The sequence below is a fragment of the Leptosomus discolor genome, chromosome 15, assembly GCF_034619465.1.
Source record: "Leptosomus discolor isolate bLepDis1 chromosome 15, bLepDis1.hap2, whole genome shotgun sequence".
Taxonomy (NCBI): Eukaryota; Metazoa; Chordata; class Aves; order Leptosomiformes; family Leptosomidae; genus Leptosomus; species Leptosomus discolor.
In genome coordinates, this window is record NC_141405.1 from 1451295 (window position 1) to 1470433 (window position 19139).

The 19139-nt window shown below is 40.1% G+C and overlaps 1 protein-coding gene across 3 annotated transcripts in view; it reads right to left on the reverse strand.

Annotated features, from left to right (window-relative positions):
* The window catches only part of TEX2 (testis expressed 2), a 35718-nt gene extending 17067 nt beyond the window's left edge, over positions 1 to 18651 (reverse strand). Inside the window, exons 1-5 of one of the 3 annotated variants that reach the window (XM_086473631.1) lie at positions 18641 to 18651; positions 12962 to 14618; positions 5313 to 5513; positions 3330 to 3666; positions 1905 to 2152 (exon numbers count right to left, since the gene is read on the reverse strand). In XM_086473631.1, the coding sequence (XP_086329757.1) occupies positions 1905 to 2152; positions 3330 to 3666; positions 5313 to 5513; positions 12962 to 14590 (2415 nt within the window). In that variant the 5' untranslated portion in view covers positions 14591 to 14618; positions 18641 to 18651. Of the gene's footprint in view, positions 1 to 1904; positions 2174 to 3329; positions 3667 to 5312; positions 5514 to 12961; positions 14619 to 18640 lie in introns of those variants that run through there. The other 2 variants (XM_009951568.2, XM_009951567.2) reach the window with 2 other exon arrangements.
* Positions 18652 to 19139: the final 488 nt, after the last annotated feature.

A 19139-nucleotide genomic window follows, 5' to 3' on the forward strand; every position in this document is an offset into this window, starting at 1 on the left:
CCAAGAGGATTATGTCTTGGTCTCAAAACACTTGGAGATATATGTTCAGTTGTTGCATCACTGACTACAGACATGAAAGCAAAGGCAGCTGAAATAATTTTGGGTGTGCACACGCTATCACATATTTCATTAAAAGGAGGTTTCCATAAAGGAAGGACAACATACTTAACATCTCTCGGCTGCTTGCAACGAAAGAAGACTCTGCCTTTCATTATTACAGGCAGAAATCCTGAAGCCAGCAGAAAAGCAGTGCTTTCTAAGAGGAGTCAGGTAGATGCTACAGTTCTGAACATCATTTCTTGGCAATGCCTGCTCCCAATGGCTGCAGCCTCACACAGGCAGAATTGCTGGGTTAGTAGCTTCTGCTGTGACGCAAGTTCCCTGCCAGCACTGTTGATCTATTTATAGAACGATTTCTGACACGTGCCAGATTCAGCAGCAAATTCATCACTGCTCCAGGGGTTGTCAGGGGAGAGAATATCTTTTTCCTGGGGGAGCACAAGATGTATTTGCTCATACACTGTATCGTGGCCGCTGCCTCTTTTCTGGACTTTGCATGAAAGTCTGGCAACAAAGACGCATGGCATCTTTTAAATGAACAGTGATCATACCTAACATGAAGGATCCATTTATTAAGAGTGTCGTACTTAATATGTCAAACTTAATGTTCTATTTATTAAGAGTGATTCAAATGCAGCCTAACAATTAGTCGGAGCTATAGACATTGTTCCCTATTACTCTGTTATGTACTACACAATACTAACGCATTAGCCCCTTAGTATTGCTTCAAAAGACACTAAAAAAATGGAAACCCACTGATCCACCCATCATCCATCCATCCACGCCTTATGTCTTTTGGAGGAAGACTGTCCAAATCAAGCTGTAGTCTATACAAGAGCCAATTCCATTTCTGTCCCCCAATCAACCCACACAGCAGGTACACTGCAGCACAAACAATCCCACTGCCGTCAAAGCCCCACCAGAGGACCATCAGATACATGCTAAAGGCAAATTCCTAACCCTATTCATGGCAACACGGCCAGGACATCATTCTTGAGAAGAACTGAAGAGGTTAAGCACTTTCTGAAACATGCAACAGAAAAACAGTTCTCAGGTCTGGGACAAAAAGCAGTGCTTCATGTGATCCAGAGTGCATGAGTGAAGCCAAATGCGGGGCTGAAAAGTGATTTTATAGTGTAATATCTGCACTGAAAACCTGCTAAGAATAGCACCCAACCTACACTTGTGTTATATGACAATTCTGTCCCAGTCAGGTGCTCAGATGCACTCAGGAATCACAGAAGGCCTTTAGCTCCCCACAAGGAACAGAAAATGAAGATCAGTTTTACTACCAAGTACCAAAGATTCCAGTTAAATTGTTTCAACAAGCCAGGACCTCAAAAATATGCTTTTAGTTCAACATCCTTTAGAATATATGCAGAAAAATTTAACTTTTTACTACTGTTGGGAAGGGAGGTTTGTGCAATTTTATTTGATTGTTTTGTTTGTTTTAACCTTAAGCATAAGATACAAGTTCTTTTGGGACCAATATTTTTAGGACATACCCATGCACTCTCAATGGATAAAATCTACAGCCATATTGCCTTCAGCTGTACAATATTTTAGATACAAGACACTGCAAAACCCAGAAAAAACACATGTTCTTGCAAGATAAGAAATCAAACTAGAGTAATGAAACATTTGTATGTTACACTAAGAAGAAACTGTGGTCAACAGTGAACTCGCAAGTGTGAAAACCCACACCGACTTTAGAAAAAGTTTAGGTCCAACCTGTAGTTAAAGAAATCAACTTCTCTTTTTACATAACAAGTTTTTAAAGTAGTAGTTAAGAAGATAAAAATGTATCACCACCTCTGATGCATCTTTCGGAGGAAAAGTATTACCTTTTTCACAGCTGTAGGGCTGCTATCTGCACTGAGGACTGGACTACCTGAAGGGCTTTTCTTTTCTTGTGGAACACACTTTGCCATATAAATGTTGTAGTCCAGAAGCATTTTCTGCCGCACATTGCCAGCCAGATCCTTGTGCTTCGGCTGGGCTGCAATTTCTTCTGCACTTCCCTTGCTGCTGCTTCGGCTGTGCGTGAGAACTCCAGATTGACTATCAGTTCTACTGTGTGCTGGCAAGATCCCTAAATCAAAAGGAATATTACCTGTTTAACAGAAAAGGAACCTGACGGTTCAATAGTAGAGTACATTATCAAATGCTTAAAGGAACAAAATTAGCCTGTGGATTTATTTTATTCCGAAAAGCAACCATTCAGAGCAGTGTTTTCTCATTTTGAAGGGCAAAAGTAAATTCCACTACTGCGTGCTTAGGTGGTCCTAAACCCAAATTAGTCAATATTTGGTATGATTCAGTACTCAGCAGGATGTGTGACTGGGAAACTCAGCTGATCAAAAGCCTATTTAAATATGGACACTCACATATGTACAACATATGGCAGAATTCCCAACAGCCCTGCTGGGGAATGCCTAAAATAAAAGTCAGGTGATTAAAACGTACCTATAACTGAACTTTTTTTTTTTTAATTTAATTATAGACTGTTACAATTAAAATGACTGTCAAAAGCATGTAACTATTAGAATTTTAATTAGTCATTAATTTTGCATTTGCATTTCAAGAAGTTACATGCCAGAAATAATGATGTTAACCAATTTTTAAAAAGCTTCTAAGAAAATAAGTAAGAAAAAGCATGAGTCATTCAGATTTAAAATTATATCAGAGGATGGTTTTAAATTAGTATTTCAAACATTTGATCAATACTGTAGACTAACATGTTTGTTGGTTTTTATATATACATATTTTAGCACAGGACTTTTTATTTATTTAAAAACAAAGATGTGTTTGCTTGTGACATTAACCCATGAGAAAGCTCTTTAGTCTTTACAGTAGACTGGAGCGGAAGGAAGGATAGAGGAGGAAGAATGGGTAATTGGAGGACTGAGTGTAATACTGCAAATACTGACACCAGTTCCAACAGTACAGAGAGGGGGAAAAAAAGGATTGACCAATTCATCCTAACAAAAATTACAGGAGTTGTTACAGTCACTGAAAAATAGTGTATTCACATAAAACAGTCTAAAAATAGTAATAATAGTAGAGGGCATATAGGCAAGTATAGAGCCAAGACAGGAAAAGGCAGGGTGGGAAGGTGGGAATGCGAGGCCAAGGTAAGGAGCAGAAGAGTGTCTTCAGTACTATTTGCCTGTAAATATCACTACGGCTCCACAGTTGCTATAACTGCCGCTGGGAAAACATAACTTTGGTTTAATAGATGCTTTTACTAGAACACAAAATTTGAATACCTGACTTGCTCCCACATAGACTGGATGGCTTCTTCGCTTCAGACTTCAGCTTGGATGCGAGAAGGAACCTTCTGAACCATTCCTCCTTCTCCCTACCAGTCCTTCCAAAGAGATAAAGCACTTGATCCTTTTGGCTAGTGTACTTTGCTCCATCCTGAGGTTTCTTGGATTCCTCATTGTTCAAGTCCACTTTTTCAGCGGATAACTTTTCCTCTGTATTCTCTTTATCAGTCTGGGCCTTAGCCATAAAGTCATCCTGTCTAGCAAGTTCAATGCAAATAGGGTACTTCTTATTCCAAATCCGCTTTCGTGCCAGACTCTTAGGAACCAAGGAAATCTGAAGGATAAATGAAAGGATTCAATTAACTTATTTTTCAGTTGTATCTTCTATGTTTCTGTAGTCACATAAAGAACATAGGAACAGGAGAGATACGGATCCTGCATTGGATCTGCCGGGTGTAACTGACTTTTAACTTATAGCTGGTTGATGTACAATCCACTGCTGTCATTAGGTCTTTGGTGAGCCATAGCCTTGGAATTAAAACAAAGACCATTCAAGTAGCTTAGACTTCTACAATCATGTAGAGAAACTCAGCTTTCATTTAAAAGATCTTATTCTCATAGTTATGCAGAAAAAACAGAAAAAACAAGAACCTTACTTCTGTGACCACAGGGTAGTTAATGAGAATCTAAACTGAGTTTTAACACTCAACTTTTCAGGCACATCTCATGAATTTAACGGTTTGAAGTTGGCAACAGTCACATCAAGTATGTAAGAATCAAGGAATAAAAGTGATTTTATACTTTTATTTATAATTTATATTCTAAATTCAGTATTTCAGAGAGAACTGAGAGAATGCAAGAGATTAGAAGGATAATAAGAGTTAAAAATTCTAATCTAGGGGATGAATTTACTCACATTTCCCAAAAACTATGAGAGAATAGTCAGAATTTGCTTATATCTAGGGTATCCAGCACTTTTGCAACCAATGGGGGGTGGGGGGAGGGGAAAGTACTGGGAATTTTTTTAAGGTACTATGGAGAACAATTGTCAGCCAAGTGCTCCTGCAGCATGTGATAGCTTTGGCTGTCTTCATCATGGGAAAACAAATCTGCAGCAGGCAGAAATCTGGTTGTGCTTTATCTTTTTCATTGTCTTCCCTTAACAGAAAGCTGAGCTGACAGCAAGCTCCTTTCCCGTACTGATTCAGGGAAATGAAGGGAGGTTTTCCTCACTGTCACCTTGGTCCCTCTCTCCCTCTAACTCCCACAGTCAAGCGAAGCACAGTTTCCTCCTACATCTGTTCTGCCAAGGCCCTCTATTGATGCAGCACATTAAAAAAATCCATTCCTTTGATAATGGGGTATTGATGTATTACTTAACACAATGCCAATGGAATCAACTTCACGTGGCAACTCTTCACAGATTTGAGGGAGGCAAATAACATGTCGGAAAACTGTCCCAGCATTATTCTTGGTGCACTCTTCCAACTGCAAAAATCCCCATCTCCTTCCTTCGACAGTGAGTACCAACAGCAAGTCGTGTCTGTTCCAGCCGCCTCTCTACTCCTTTACATCCATATACAATGTACACTCCCCCTTCAAGTGAAATGCAAATGTTGTCTGAATTGCCTTGGGATGGAGAGGACCACCAAAGATTATGCAGTTTGGTGTAAGCTTCAGAACAGTCATGCAGTAATCTAATGTGTGGGGAACTATTCTCTGAACTCCCATGTGTTAACTACTACTTTGAACTGATGGAGGAAAATCATGCTTTTCCTTTACTGTGTAAAGATGTAGTTTTTCTAAATGCTGCTCAATCTTCCTCCCCAGCACAATCTTCTGCCAGTTAGCCACAACAGCAGTTTTGTTTACATAACAACAGCACATGAAACTAGCAGTGAAAAAAAAATTCAAAATTGCAGAAAAAGAGAGTTTCAAAGTATTCTTTGTTAAAATAAGATATAAGTAAGGCACACTCACCTTGCTTTCTGTAAGTTCATAAATTTTCTGGCTGATATACGTGACTTCAGGCTTTGGCTCATTGTACACAGCCCTTCTAGAAATATTTTTATTGGGCTTTGAAAGTCTTAAGGTGCTTCCTTCAAGTCGCACATAGACAGAGTGAGTCAACGTAGCGTGGTATGTTTCTGGATCATAACTATAAATTTCATTCATCCATCCCTAGAGAAGAAAACATTTGTTAACAGGCTTTTTAAGCTGCTGGAAATCCAAGTACAGCACGTACATCAGAGTTTTAAATAATTATCCAAGCTTTTGCCAAAGCAACATCACTTACTGTATAAATACAACAAAGCAGTAAATGCCCTAAATGAGGTAGCACCAAACTGACAGAGCACGAGATGAGGATTGTATCCCAAGCAAACAATTTGTTTTTCTGACCAAATCATGTTGTATATGTAGTGCAGTGTTCTTCCACCTCATCTTCATGAAACACTGCGTGATCCACCGATGCAGGCTTGGGAAGAGCCATAAGGCAGGCAGTAAGGGCACACTGCAGAGCAGCCTGCTGCTTACAGCAAGCACCGACATTTTAATCACCCACAGCCAAGGCAGAGCAAAGAGTCTGCCTCCTTATAGACAGCACTGACATTTTAATCATCAATGATTAAGGACTGAGTGGAAGACCACAATGGAGTTTTAATGCACCATCACTGTTTAACATCATTTAACATGCTGTGCAACTGCCCAGTTACAACACAGGAGTCACGCACGTGGATTAACTTTCATTCTTTTCTGCGCAGTGAAAGAAACAGAAAACAAACAACCAGCCCTGCTGTAACAGGTCTGTAAGTGCTGACTCCAACCATGGAAGTGATGTTACTCCTCTGATTATAGAAAATGCAAGATGATAAATGGGGCAGAAGATGAGCCAGAACAGTCATCCAAGGAGGACAAGTTTTCCTACTCAACCTGCCCTGCAACATACTTCGATAATTACTCCTACCTGCCCATCAACCTTAATTTGGTATACTCAGTATTCATTAATGTCAACAGAAAGCAAAGGAGATAGACTTAAACAGCTACTCTAGAGATAAAGTAAAATGTCATCTTTACAAACACCTAGGTGAGTATAGTAGCAGGGAGAGCATCCACTACTGGGAAGTGGCGAGAGCTGAATGAGCAACCCTAGTATTCTTCAGAACAAAAAAGTTTTAATGACCTTATGCAAACATCCCAGAAATTACTGCAACATTTTAATTTATTAAAAAAGTTTCCACCCACACATAGAAATGTAAAATTTATTTTAATGCTTGTTTACTTCAGTGCCATATAATTTCTCAAAGTAGAGAGCATACACTTTCTTAGGTGCCATAGTAACGGTGATATCTATGTTTTGCTTACTCCAGTATCTAGCTCCATTTTCACTATAAACCTTGAAAATCCTAGATAAATTAGCATTTCTTTTATGTTCAGGAAAGATTAAGTCATTCATCTTTGCTCAGCTCCAAAGTAGACTACCTCTTTTATTAACAGAAATATCTATAGCAACACATGCTTTTTGAAGAAGCTTTGTGCTTGGGTTTTTTGCTTACACTGGGTTGTATACAACTACCATATAGGAAATATGCATAAGGAAGAGCTTTCTGTAAACCACCAAGGTTCTCCACAGCAGGACTGATCTTTATTTGGGCACATCCCACTTCCTTCCTAGAAATTACTAAGGCAAGATGTCTTTGAGCACACAGCAATTAATTTTCAGCCAGGAACTCCAGCTGGACTTATTGAAGCACAAGGACATCACGTGAGTTGCCTAAAGCCACCGTGAGCCATTCACTCTGCACAGAACTGGAATACCCATATGGCCCACAGATCTCCTGAGAGACTCCCACCTGTCCCCGACATCAGATCTCCAAGCTATTTCTAGCTCAGACACTGAAGTCTGGAGCCTGCAGCCAGGCAAACATACAGACAAAAATTTGCTGCCTCAGAAGTTTATTACCTTCTCCTGCAAGGCAGTTCAGCTGAAGACCACGGAAGGTGGCGCAAAGAGAAAGGGATACTTGTACATGGATCTTTATATGAAGTTTAGCCACAGAAGCCCTTTTTATAACGGTAATAAGCCATGATGTTATTTTCAGCCAGAGAGTCAGAAACCTCTGGGTATGTGTGGTACCCAAGAAGGAAGGTCAGAGTACACTTGAAGTTGTTTTAACATACTGCTTGAGATGGAACCCACTGGAATTTTCTGACACCAGCACTTGAGCTGAGCAGAGGACATCTAGCGATGAAAACAAGGAGTAATTTACACATCATTCTCCTGACTGCCATGTACCATAGTAAGAAGTAAAAATCCACGAACATAGGTTCAAAGATAAAGCTGAGATGACATGAACACCTTGGGACACACACACGCACAAACTTTGCTTTACCTTCTCGCAGCTATACAACTGTTACCCATAGTCATGCTTAATTTCATCCCTCCAGCACACACTGAGCCAGCCGCATCTGCGATAAAACGGAGCCAGGCCCAGCCTACAGTAAGTGACTTAACCAAGTCCAGTGAATCTCTGGTAGCACAGGAGGCTGAATTCGTCCATTACGTCATTCATTACACCAGCACATTTCCTATCCCTTTTCCTTTATAACAGTGCCAGTACCAGCCTTTCTGCCAGATTTCCTCACCCTACACAACTAAACAGCAGAGAAGAGACCCTTTTGAAGATTGCCACCTTCTTCCCAGCAGCAGCAAGACACACTGGACAAAAGCACAAAATTAATCAAAACAGAATCTCTGCTTCCTCAGTTTGTATATTCCCGCTTCTCTTTCAGGAGCCCTGGGAAAGTCCCACCTTCTTTTCTGATCCCTACCATGTGCCCAGGCTTTCCACTTCAAACAAATGGATTAGCTCTATAATCTGCCAAACACACAATTCCCAAACCCTGTACCGCCACCTCCCCTGCTCACTGTACGTAACAAACCCAACAGAAGCACAAACGCTGCTTCTCACAGTGCAATCACCAGGTTATTAGCAGCTGAAGAACCTGTCCGAGACTTTTAACAATGATTTCTGGCTGCCGAAGGTACTGAACGTTTAAAATCTAGAACTGACAGAACACAAATACATGTACCGCCTAAAACATCAGCCTACATAGTGATTTCTATAAAAGGAAGAGATTGGCTGCTTCATGTGTTTGAGGCATAGCCCAAAAAACCAAAAGATACAGAGGTTTACATTCAAGTATTTGGGGGTTTATTTTCAAACAGTACTTAGCCAACAGTCAGGATGAAAGTGATTATCATACCGCATTACTACAAACCCTCCTCGTACATGAATTTCCTAATTTCTAAGGATGTTTCCTTTTCACACTCAATTTTCAAGTTATTTTGTAACACGAAGAAACACTGCACGGCTGAGAGTGAAATGTTAATACTTCACTAAATGGCAATTCTTCACTCTATTAATGAATCTGAAAATGTGTGCCAGCTGCAGGACTCCCCCCACACCCGATATATCTATCGGTGTTAAAGGGGGAAATGACACCATCTGCTTTCTCACTTCAGAAATTTTAATTTTTGTAAATTGTTTCATCTACCATAAAAAACATTTTTGAGAAGGTTATCCAAGAAACCCCAAAATTCACTACAAAGTTCCTGCATTTTAAGAACAATTTCAGCAGAAATACCTCCACCCTCCACTGCTAAACCAAACTGGAACAAAAGATTCACTGCCCACAGAAATCATTTTGCAATGCATCTAAACAGAGAAGTTATGTTACCATAACGTGCTAGCAACAGATGAATTTTGCCAAACTACCGAAACAACAATGGATTTCCTTGTGTAGGAGAGGAGTGACTGTATGATGGGTCTTTTTTGTACTAGCGAAGTTGTTAAAATAAGAAATTTAGTAATTCAGGGAGGACAATGACCATAGTCATATGCTACTCTGCAGCTGCTTGCCATTTACACTGATCCTGTGATCTCCATTTATAAAGGTCAGCAGTTGCTCTGAACTCACAGCTGAAATTAGGAGGAAGTGCCTCGCCATCAGACTGGTAACTAACCTGAAAACGTATCCAGTTGGAATATTGGGCAGCATGGCTTTTACAGCAAAGGTCGCAGTTACTATTCAAAAACCCGTACATGCACTAACAGGATCCGGCCTGTCTGTCAGACAGCAGAGACTGACCTGGCTTTCGGAGTGCAGCACGTCACCTCTGTCACAGCGGTGCTAGCAATGAAACCGGCCCTCTGGGGAACGCAAGGGTCTGGGGAACACAGGCACCTGCACAAAACAGCTTTAAAAGGCCCACCCTGGTTTACTTTTCCTCTTTTGTGACTCTGGGCTGCAAATTTTTTGTTCGAGCTGCAGATCAATAGAATAATTCACGTGAATAAGAACTGCAGAGCCAGGCCCTGCAGACTATCAACTTGGTAATGTCACTTCAGTTTAAGGTCTCAGGCATGTTATACCTTAATCTGAGAGGGGAGATGGGGGAAACCGCAAAAGATCCTTACAAAGGACCCAGAGGGCTGGGGGCACAGACCAGGTTTGCAAGTAAATCCAAATAAAAATTATTACTTCTATGATATTTTCAAATACATAAATAAAAGAATCAGCAAGTCAAATTCACAATACAAGCCCAAATCTGGATTAAAACCACCCCTGGAGTTTCTTAGTGATATTAACAATTGATTAATATCCATTATCATTAAATGATACAATCAAATGCTCCAGCACCAAAATTCTTGAGACTGTTAATCATTCAAATCACAGTAATTATATTAGTATCCTTCTCATTACCATTTTCTTGTAATACTTCAATAGCGTTTTGCTTGATAAATGAGGAAAAATGTAATACAGTTTTTGAGCTTTTATTGACAGGGAATCTAAAGACACAAAAAAGGTCTAAGGCAGGCAGAAGTAACTATCACCTCAACTGGAAAACACATTTGTCTGCCAGGGGCTGCTAACAAACATGATATCCCTTGGGTGACATTCAGGAACAGCATGCTGGTAAAAAGCCTCCTCTTTCTGTACAGCTGTGGTTCAAAAAGCTCCACTTCTCCAGCAGGCACTGCCAATAGTGTCTTCTCATAAAAGTTGTTTCTAATGGAAAGGGTAAATTCATCATTTCCATTTTAGCTGGAACTTAAAACCTTTTGTATCAGCCAGCACAACACAAGGGAATGCAGACTTGAGAAGGCCAATAAGGAAGTTAGAAAACACTAATGCATTAAAGAAGGGAGGAAAAAACCTGTGGGCAGATAAAAAAAGAGAAGGAAGCTAGAGAACTGAAAACTATGGGAGTAAGAATATAAGAAAACATACATTGAAGATCCCCTGTGTTTTCGGAAGGGTGGGGGTTATATTCTCCCCCTATAACAAAGACATTTGACTGAAATAAATACAGAAAACTACAGAAGCACACACTAACGAGCACATCAGAGTTTTATTCTTTCACATTGCAAAGGAACAATTTTGGGGGAGAAAATATCAATGTTCATGCATTTCAGCAATTGCTGAGGGGAATTTTCCACTAGTTCTTGAAACCAGGGAAATGAAAATTTCTCAGACAATATTTACATGGGAGAGAATGCACACGTACTCATACAAAAATAGCTTGACAGCAGTTTGGCAGAATCCCAACTCCTAGAGCCCCATAAAGGGATCTTACTCACAGCCTTTATCATAATCATAATGGCATGAAAGCAGTTCAGGCCAGAATACAAGACCAACAAGTCCTGAAGAGAACATCTTTATGCAAAAGCATTAAGTCTGGTTTTTCCAACATTCACGTGAGTTTTGTTACAGACTATATCTTTATCTTGGTTTTCAGAGCATCTAAATTGAACAGTGCTCATTTTGACAGAGGCGAACAGAAAATAGTTCTAAGGGGGGAATAGTAACTTGCAATCTGCTAAATGACATTATGTTCCACTACAATATAGACACTGAGCTGTTTTTTAAACTCCTAAAGCATTAAAAAGGCCTTTTATAGGGCTTTACATATTAAGGACAATTACTTTGTGTGTTAATGAGCACAAGAAATATTTATCAGGTCATACAAAACAATCCACATTCATACCACTTCTCTACACAGTTCCTTTCTTGCCTACAGCCACTCTCATAAGATGTACCTCCTGGATAAAAGCATTAAAATATAGTTTCAAGGTTCCTGAATAACAGCTAACACCTCAAAGAGCCACCTTAACACCAGCCAACAGTGAGTATCAGGACCTTTACCAGCTTTCAAGTATCCAGGCAAATTTACACACAGGGTCTCAGCACCCAATTAACAAGGACGGAACTTAAAGTTTGTGAAGATTTGTACACGCAAGCAGCAAGTAAATCAAATGGGCAGACAGGACTGCTGAGTCTGCATTCACAACAGCAAAGAAAGACTGCAACTTGTAACATTAAAGAAAAACAGAGAACACCAAGGTAGCATCAGGGCTGGGCATGTAATTGCTACCTGTATTCAGCAAAAGTTGGCTTTTATATCCCATTTCTCTAACTTCTCAGTTACCTAAAGATACTTGAGATTAGCTATGAATGCATTATAGATTCTACAGCACATAACCAATACCCTAGGAATTTAAATTCATGCAACCTTGTGTTGTTACACAATTGGAGATGCACCTCCAAGAAAGCTCAGGATGGATTTCATATTTACACAAATACAAGAAAGCATTCACAAATACTCTGACGAGCAAATGATATCAACTGAAGGTTGTACCACTACCGTTCTGAAATGCTTCTGTTGCACATCAGAAACTAGCAGATGCTTTGTTGTTCGGAATTCTGCAAATATTATTTTAACTCATCACAGATGGAGATTAGGAGAGGCAGGACAGGGACAAGGAAGAAGCACAAAGCCACTGAAATAACCGAGTGGTTGTTCGGATCACCACTGGACAGATAGCAACGTGCCAGACATTTGAAGCAACAGCAACCTGAAGTATCTGAACACGAAGTGGAGATGGGGAAAGGCAAAGAGGAGGGAGGATACATTTTCTAAGAGCGTGATTTAAAACCCAGCTCTCAGGCACACATTTTACTGAACTACAATCCATATTATACAGCACGCTATTCGAGACAGCAGCATGCAGAACCACAGACATCACAACCCATGAGTATGTCCCTTTCATCACTCATTCCTCCTCCCATTCTAATTAGCTAATGTTTAAGGAGAATCCATGTGCACTCCAACTATCTACGCTTTACTTGAATACAATGCTTCTGAATCTGCTTAGACTGAACAGATAGGACAGACAAATTACTGCCTAGACAGTAAAATACCCCAGAAACAGAGTACATCTCACAAGATGCAGCTTCAAGCACAAATGTTATTTTACACACTAAACTCTGACACTACTTGCTCTCAGTAGTTCAGCTGGATCATTTCAAATCCATCAGCAAAACCATTGGCCCTTTTACTTTCAAAGCAATTCTGTTTTTCTACTAATCCTTAAAGACACCGAAGTCTAACATATTCTTGGATACTAAACCATTTGCACCCCTGCCAAAGTCACCTGACCCTAAAACAATACTCTGTTTACAAACAGGGATAATTCAGCTCATCTACACCTTCAGAATAAATCTAGTTTACTACTTCTATGCAAAACAACGCACACAGACACGCGCACAAAATGCCATGGCCTCACCTTCAGTATTTCAGGTTCTTTGATGTCTAGAGCTTCTGTATTCCATCGTTTTTTCATACTATTATGCCACTTGATATATTCATTAGTACGTGGAGTAAGAAGCCAAATCACACAGACAGCTATCATAAATCCAAGGGCCATTCCAAGTAAGAGTCCACTTAAGTAGCCAGGGAGAGGGATAATAAAGTAAGCATAGACTAACAGTGTTAAGAAGTATAAAGTTTTCACTGGAATTTTAGGCTGTTGCACACATGGATTATTTTCATCTTCACTACTAAGCATAGTACCATTTTCCTCAGTCATCTCTGGATCGAGCAAAGTTTCAGTAGGTTTATCAGTTTTGCTTTCATCCTCTAGCAAGGAAAAGTCTTCAGAATACAGTTCACAAAACTCCTCATCCTCTCTGCTTGCTAGTGCAGACAATGAACATTTTTCAAGTACGAGTGAAGTTTTCGAACTCACGTCCTTTGTGCTTGCAGACTGAGAGCTTTTGGTCTCTGTCTCTTTTGCCTGTTCCTCAGCCGCTTTTGACTGATCGTTCTTATTCAGGTTAGAGTCACTTCCACAGAAGTCCCCTTCAGAATCACATTCTTCTTCCTTAATGCTGTAGTTGTTATTGCTTTCCAAATGGCCATTCAAACTGGAAAGGTTTGAGAGTTCTGAAGCACTTGAAGATAAGGCTTTGGGCCTGTGGCTACTACTTTCATCACCCATTATTTTACTGAGCAGCTGAAAAGGCTCATAGATTACTTCAGAAAGGCGTCTTTTAGTATCTTCAATTTTAGCTTCCATTTCAGGTACTTTAAAAAAGGAACGAGTGTCAGAGGGAGATGTTAATGGAGATGAGGGGGCAGTTTTAGAATCACCACCTGTAGCTCGAGGTTGAGTGAACTGTTTGAACAGATGCAAGTTTAGTTTCGAGTCAGGTGGCCTGTAAGACACAGCTTCAGATTCTTGTTTAGAAGTGTCTGTAGACAGAGATTTCACTAAGGTTTTCATCAACTGTCTATGTCGCATCGGTGGGGTGGGTTCTTTTGGTTCCACATCTGTTGAAAGGGACTTGACTAAACCCTTAAAAGGCTTTGAACTAGAGACTGTGGATGATCCGCTAGAGCAGACACCTGATCTGGAAGGGGATGAGGATGGAGAAGACGACAGGCTGGATTTCTGTTCCACAGGTGGTGGTGCACCTGATAAGCTAACTGTATGACAGGAGTGTGATGATGGAGACAGGACTAGTGGCACTGCACTGAATACTTGGGGTGTGCAAGGAGAATCCAACAGCTTCACAGTCTCTGCAGTTGGCAGAACTGCAGGTGATGAGGACAGCAGTGATGCAGAGTTGGCCATGTTAAACGAGGTAGCTGGACCAGAAAACTCATGGCCGGTATGCTCAAAGCAGAGGTCTTCCTTGGCTTCAAGTGCTGTTACAATGCTTTGGTCATCTAGTTCCTCATCAAGAAACTCCTTAAACTCCTCTTCCTCCTCTTCTTCCTCCTTCCCAAATGCAGAGAAATGAATAGTGATGGTTTCTCGAGAGACAGATCGTTGGACCTGCACTTTTGGTGCTGACTGCTTTGAGGACATTTCACCAGTTTTCTCTGCATGGCTACTGTTCTGACTTGTCATTGCAGGTCCCAGAGATGTGTCAGAGTCTGTGAAGAAAATGTAATACTATGTTAAATGCATTTTTTTCCCCTCCTCAAACATCCTCATTTTCAAGTGTTAAGCCAAACACAAGAGACAGGTTATAGGCAACAGGTCAGTCAGTTGAAAATTAAAACAGTGCACAGCCTTCATCTTGGTGGATTTAAAGCTGTCTAGTCAAATTATGGGCTGTTACTATAGAAATCAACTGTTGATCTATTTCATTGAATAAAACATATCTATATTTTAGTTAATAACTCCTTCACATTTGCTTACCTACCTCATTCTTAGTATTATTGAACGCAAGAATAGATTCAAAGAAAGACAAGGAGAAAAATGTGTTCAGAACAACTGGCAATCACGGATAGGGATGGAGAGTATTACCAGACCCTCTCAGATGACCTTAAAGGAAGAATCTGACACAATTTTAGGTAGGAAAAACAAAACAACAACAAAACAAAACAACGAGCAGAAGATAGATATGCTCAAAATTACAGATCTAGGTTACCATTTGCTAGTTAGCGTATTTCCACATCACACAAAGTGACAATATTAAGAAATGCTGTGCTGTCAAAACTACCTTCAAGTGTTCTAAAATTACAGCTCCTCTCTGATGTGCCACCTTGTCATTTTCCCCACTAGATGCACTTCTGAGTTCCATAAGCCCCATCCCACCCCAGCACACTGAAATTCTTCACTGCTAACTCTCAGTTCCTTCTACATACAATAATTAATGCTATTTATTTTAAATAAAGCAAATTTGAAACTCAAAGCAAGAGCAGAAGTATGTAAAAGTCTTCATGTGTGGGACAGTACCTTCTCTTGTATACCTGTTTATAGGAAGTGGAGATTTAAATTGTATTTTATCATGTGTGTTATCATGGTTGATGGCTGGACTCAATTTTAACAGTCTTGTCCAACCTTAATGATTCTATGATCCCATGCTGGTTTTCCAGGTTTTGCATGCTATGGACAAATTATTAGGATAAACAATAGTCCAATAATTGCAGGCAAAACAGAGCATAACTGGACAGAACCCGATTTTAATATCCTCCTGAATTCCAGGACTAGACACCCTTTACAAATGTACTTTAGCAGAACCCCAGTACAGTGAGATGAAGTAAGTCCAGACACTTCAATAATGGACAGTATCAAACTAACTGTTGTCAAAAAGACACGAGTCAGACTTAAGCAGATAGAGCCACGTTTGAGATCTACCTCAGATAACATATATACCCAAAGGATTTATTACTGCTAGTAGTTTTGCTGTAAGAACACTCCGGTAGAGGCAACTGCTCTTCTCTCTGATGTAGCAACAGTACTTTTTGACAATACCGATCTCTGATCAGTTCGGTGCACACAGGCTGCTTATACAATAGATACATCAACACACCTGCTTTTTACATCAATTGCATCTACATGTTATTTCAAGCATTTTATTGACCCCGAAAGTGGACTTCGCATGTATTTACATGAAAAGGAAATACCACACATTTAAACCAAGGCACTGGTGACCATACACAAAGATGGATCGGGAATTACAAGATTAGCTCTGCCTTGCTGGCTGTGAGGTAGCACTTTATCTTCATTGTCAAGACAGCAAGTTTACCACTTCAGTAACTGAATTATTTTTCAGAAGCTGTAAAATGCTGTAATCAAACTGTCAAGCTGAATTAATGAGAGGCCTTTGCTGATGTTTAAAGAGCAGCTCAGAAGAATGATTATGTGGTGGTGAAGAAATGTGCACTTCACAAACAGTTGTGCTATCAGATTGTATTATCCAGCAAGCCAGTGCCACCTGTTTGCCATCACCTTCCTACTAAAGGCTGCAGCCCTTTGTACTTGCTAATGGAGCTGTTCATGTAAACGCTTTTTAACCTGTCAGTAAAATGAGCTGTGTTAAACATTTTAAAGTAGCGGATCTTTGCTACCCAGCTTATCCAGTAATGTTGGATCAGAAATTATTATCTGTCCACAACTTCCTACTCACTATAGTTGTCCATTTTATGGCTCCTAAATTGTTGACTAGTTTATTCCTTGCTTCTTCTAGCATTTGCATGCTTCCCAGTCAGCTTGTACAGATCAAGCTGGGCTCTCATCCTGCTACATGCAAAGCCTTCAGAAATTTTCATTTCAGTTTTCAGACCCAGTTCAGAGAGCCAGTTTGGGTTCAAAGAATCAAAAGAAGCTTTCAGACTCTAGTCATGCTTTCACTTGACAACTAACCATTTTTCTTACAAACTGCTTAAGAGACAAAATTCTGCCTCAAGACCAGGTTGTGGCTTCAGCTTTTATCATGGAACTGTTTTCTTCTGTCCTTCCTAAAATCCATCTGACACATCAAAGCAGCAGTATAAAATGGAGAACTCTCTTTCAGTGATGGAGGTGTAAACTCCAGCCCACTTAGGACTCAGCAAATTGTTACCTTTCCTGTCACATCTGTGAGTCAAGTATTTATTTACCCCAATAGTAAGAACTCTCAGTTATTTATAAGTCTAGATATGCATTTATCAGTCATATGCATACACAACTTGGTGAGTGTTACAGTTGGTAAGAAACTTGATCTTTCATTTCCCTGTTGGATAAGCACGCTTGAGAACCACCAGCATACAGAGCCCATGCTTCCTATGGACACAGCTTCATTTCAAGTGGTTCAAACTGCAAATTTCCCAATTTTTTAGAAAAATGCATGCAAATTTATTTTGGAGAGGGGGAAAAAAACTACTACTGGACAAGGTACGTGTCCAACCCTATTTCCATTTCCCTAGTGCTGGACCATCAGCTATCACACATCTCTAATATTCTGTATCAGTTGTAAAACGGCAAGATTATCATACCAAAATTTGAAAGTACAAAACCCCTACACATCTTCCAGGTCATTGAGCCATTACATCACTATACACTAAGGAAGGAAAAAAAAAAAAAAAAAAGGAAGAAAAAAAAACCACAGAAGAGCTGCACTTGCACGTGATGCTGTTGGCATCAGCTTGAAATGTCTGACCCTTTCTCTTCTGCCCATTTGGCACTAACCGCGTATCAATAATCTAGCAAGGCAGGAGAAAAATACTAACTGCTCTCCCCACCCCTAAATAACATTTCTAGCATGTTATTTTTGATGAGCTAGAAATTCATGGGTTCGGTTAGCTCTTTAGCACACCACATTTACACCGTATAGTTAATCACCTTGTGTTTAAACACCAGTTGCCATGTTGTGCTAATGCAGTGCTAATTACCTGAAACAGATGAAGTTTACATGCCCACACCAAATGTACTGAAAAAAGATTTTACCGCTTACTGAACAAGTAAGATTTTTTTTACATCATGATTAACTAGTTAGCACAGAAAAGGAGGAAATTCTTGATTAGCCAATATTTGCCTATCCCTAAACATGTTACTGTACCGTGAATTATGTCTTATAAAAGCACATTCTTAAATCAGCACTATCAACACAGCAGCAGCAGAACATTAACATAATCCAACTGCTTGCGCTTTGGCATCTTCAGCCCATGACTTACAAGGTAACCCTGTAGTATCCAACACCCTCCACACCTGGTCCAAGTGATATTTCAGTTGAGGGGACTGGCTTCCAGGAACAACTATTTCTATTCAGGCAAATAATAATTTTTAGCCTTCTCTGATCTTGCTGGAACTTTCCAAATCAACCCTGTTTCTAGGATGGTATTGCTACAAGGCAGTTCATGCTCTTCCCAAACACAGCTGTTCAAAGCTGTATCTCGTATGAAATTTTCAAACAACTGGCACATTAAAAAACCGCGTACAATACAGGAGAACCATTGTAATGCTATTCACTTCAGAGAGCACATGTGTTGCGGCCAACAGCAGATATTTCCTTACAGGCATTCTGAGTATCAATTGTGATTACGACAGTAGCACTCTCTCTATATTATTCCAAGCTTTTAACAACTCTAACCCCTCTTAACACACCAGTTATCCTACTGAGAGTAATTTCTCCCCCAGAAACACAGGATAAGGGAAGTTTTCCCCTGCTCTGGGCAGGCCCGTGTTTCCAATCCATTCCTGAGCACAATTTCTCTTTTTTGTTGTGAAGCATTTGGATTTGGTTTGTTTTTCAAAGTAGATGTTGAGAAGCTTTTCCATAGAGAATACAACAATAACATCCCTGACCTCTCCCACTAGGTGTTTGGTTTTGACAACAAAGATATTTCATCAGGTTCTTGAACCATGTTTTTACCCCTTAAATAATTCTAACAGATCCACTTCGTCCTGATTTCTGGCTATGTTTTCCTCACTCATTGCTTCCCCTTTTTCCTACTCAACTCCTCTCCCAGCTGTTCGAAGACCTGGCGTTCCCAGCCTCCCCATTTGAAGGGGCACAATTCCCAACCAACCGTTTGCAGATTACAGCGATACTTGCGGAAACACAGGTTTTCACTGAGCCTTCTTCTGAAAGCCACACTGTCCCCACCATCTCTGGCTGCCTCTTTAGGGTTTTTTTGTTGTTGATGCTGAAGATGTAAGGTATCGGTTTTATTTATGTGACAGGCAGGCC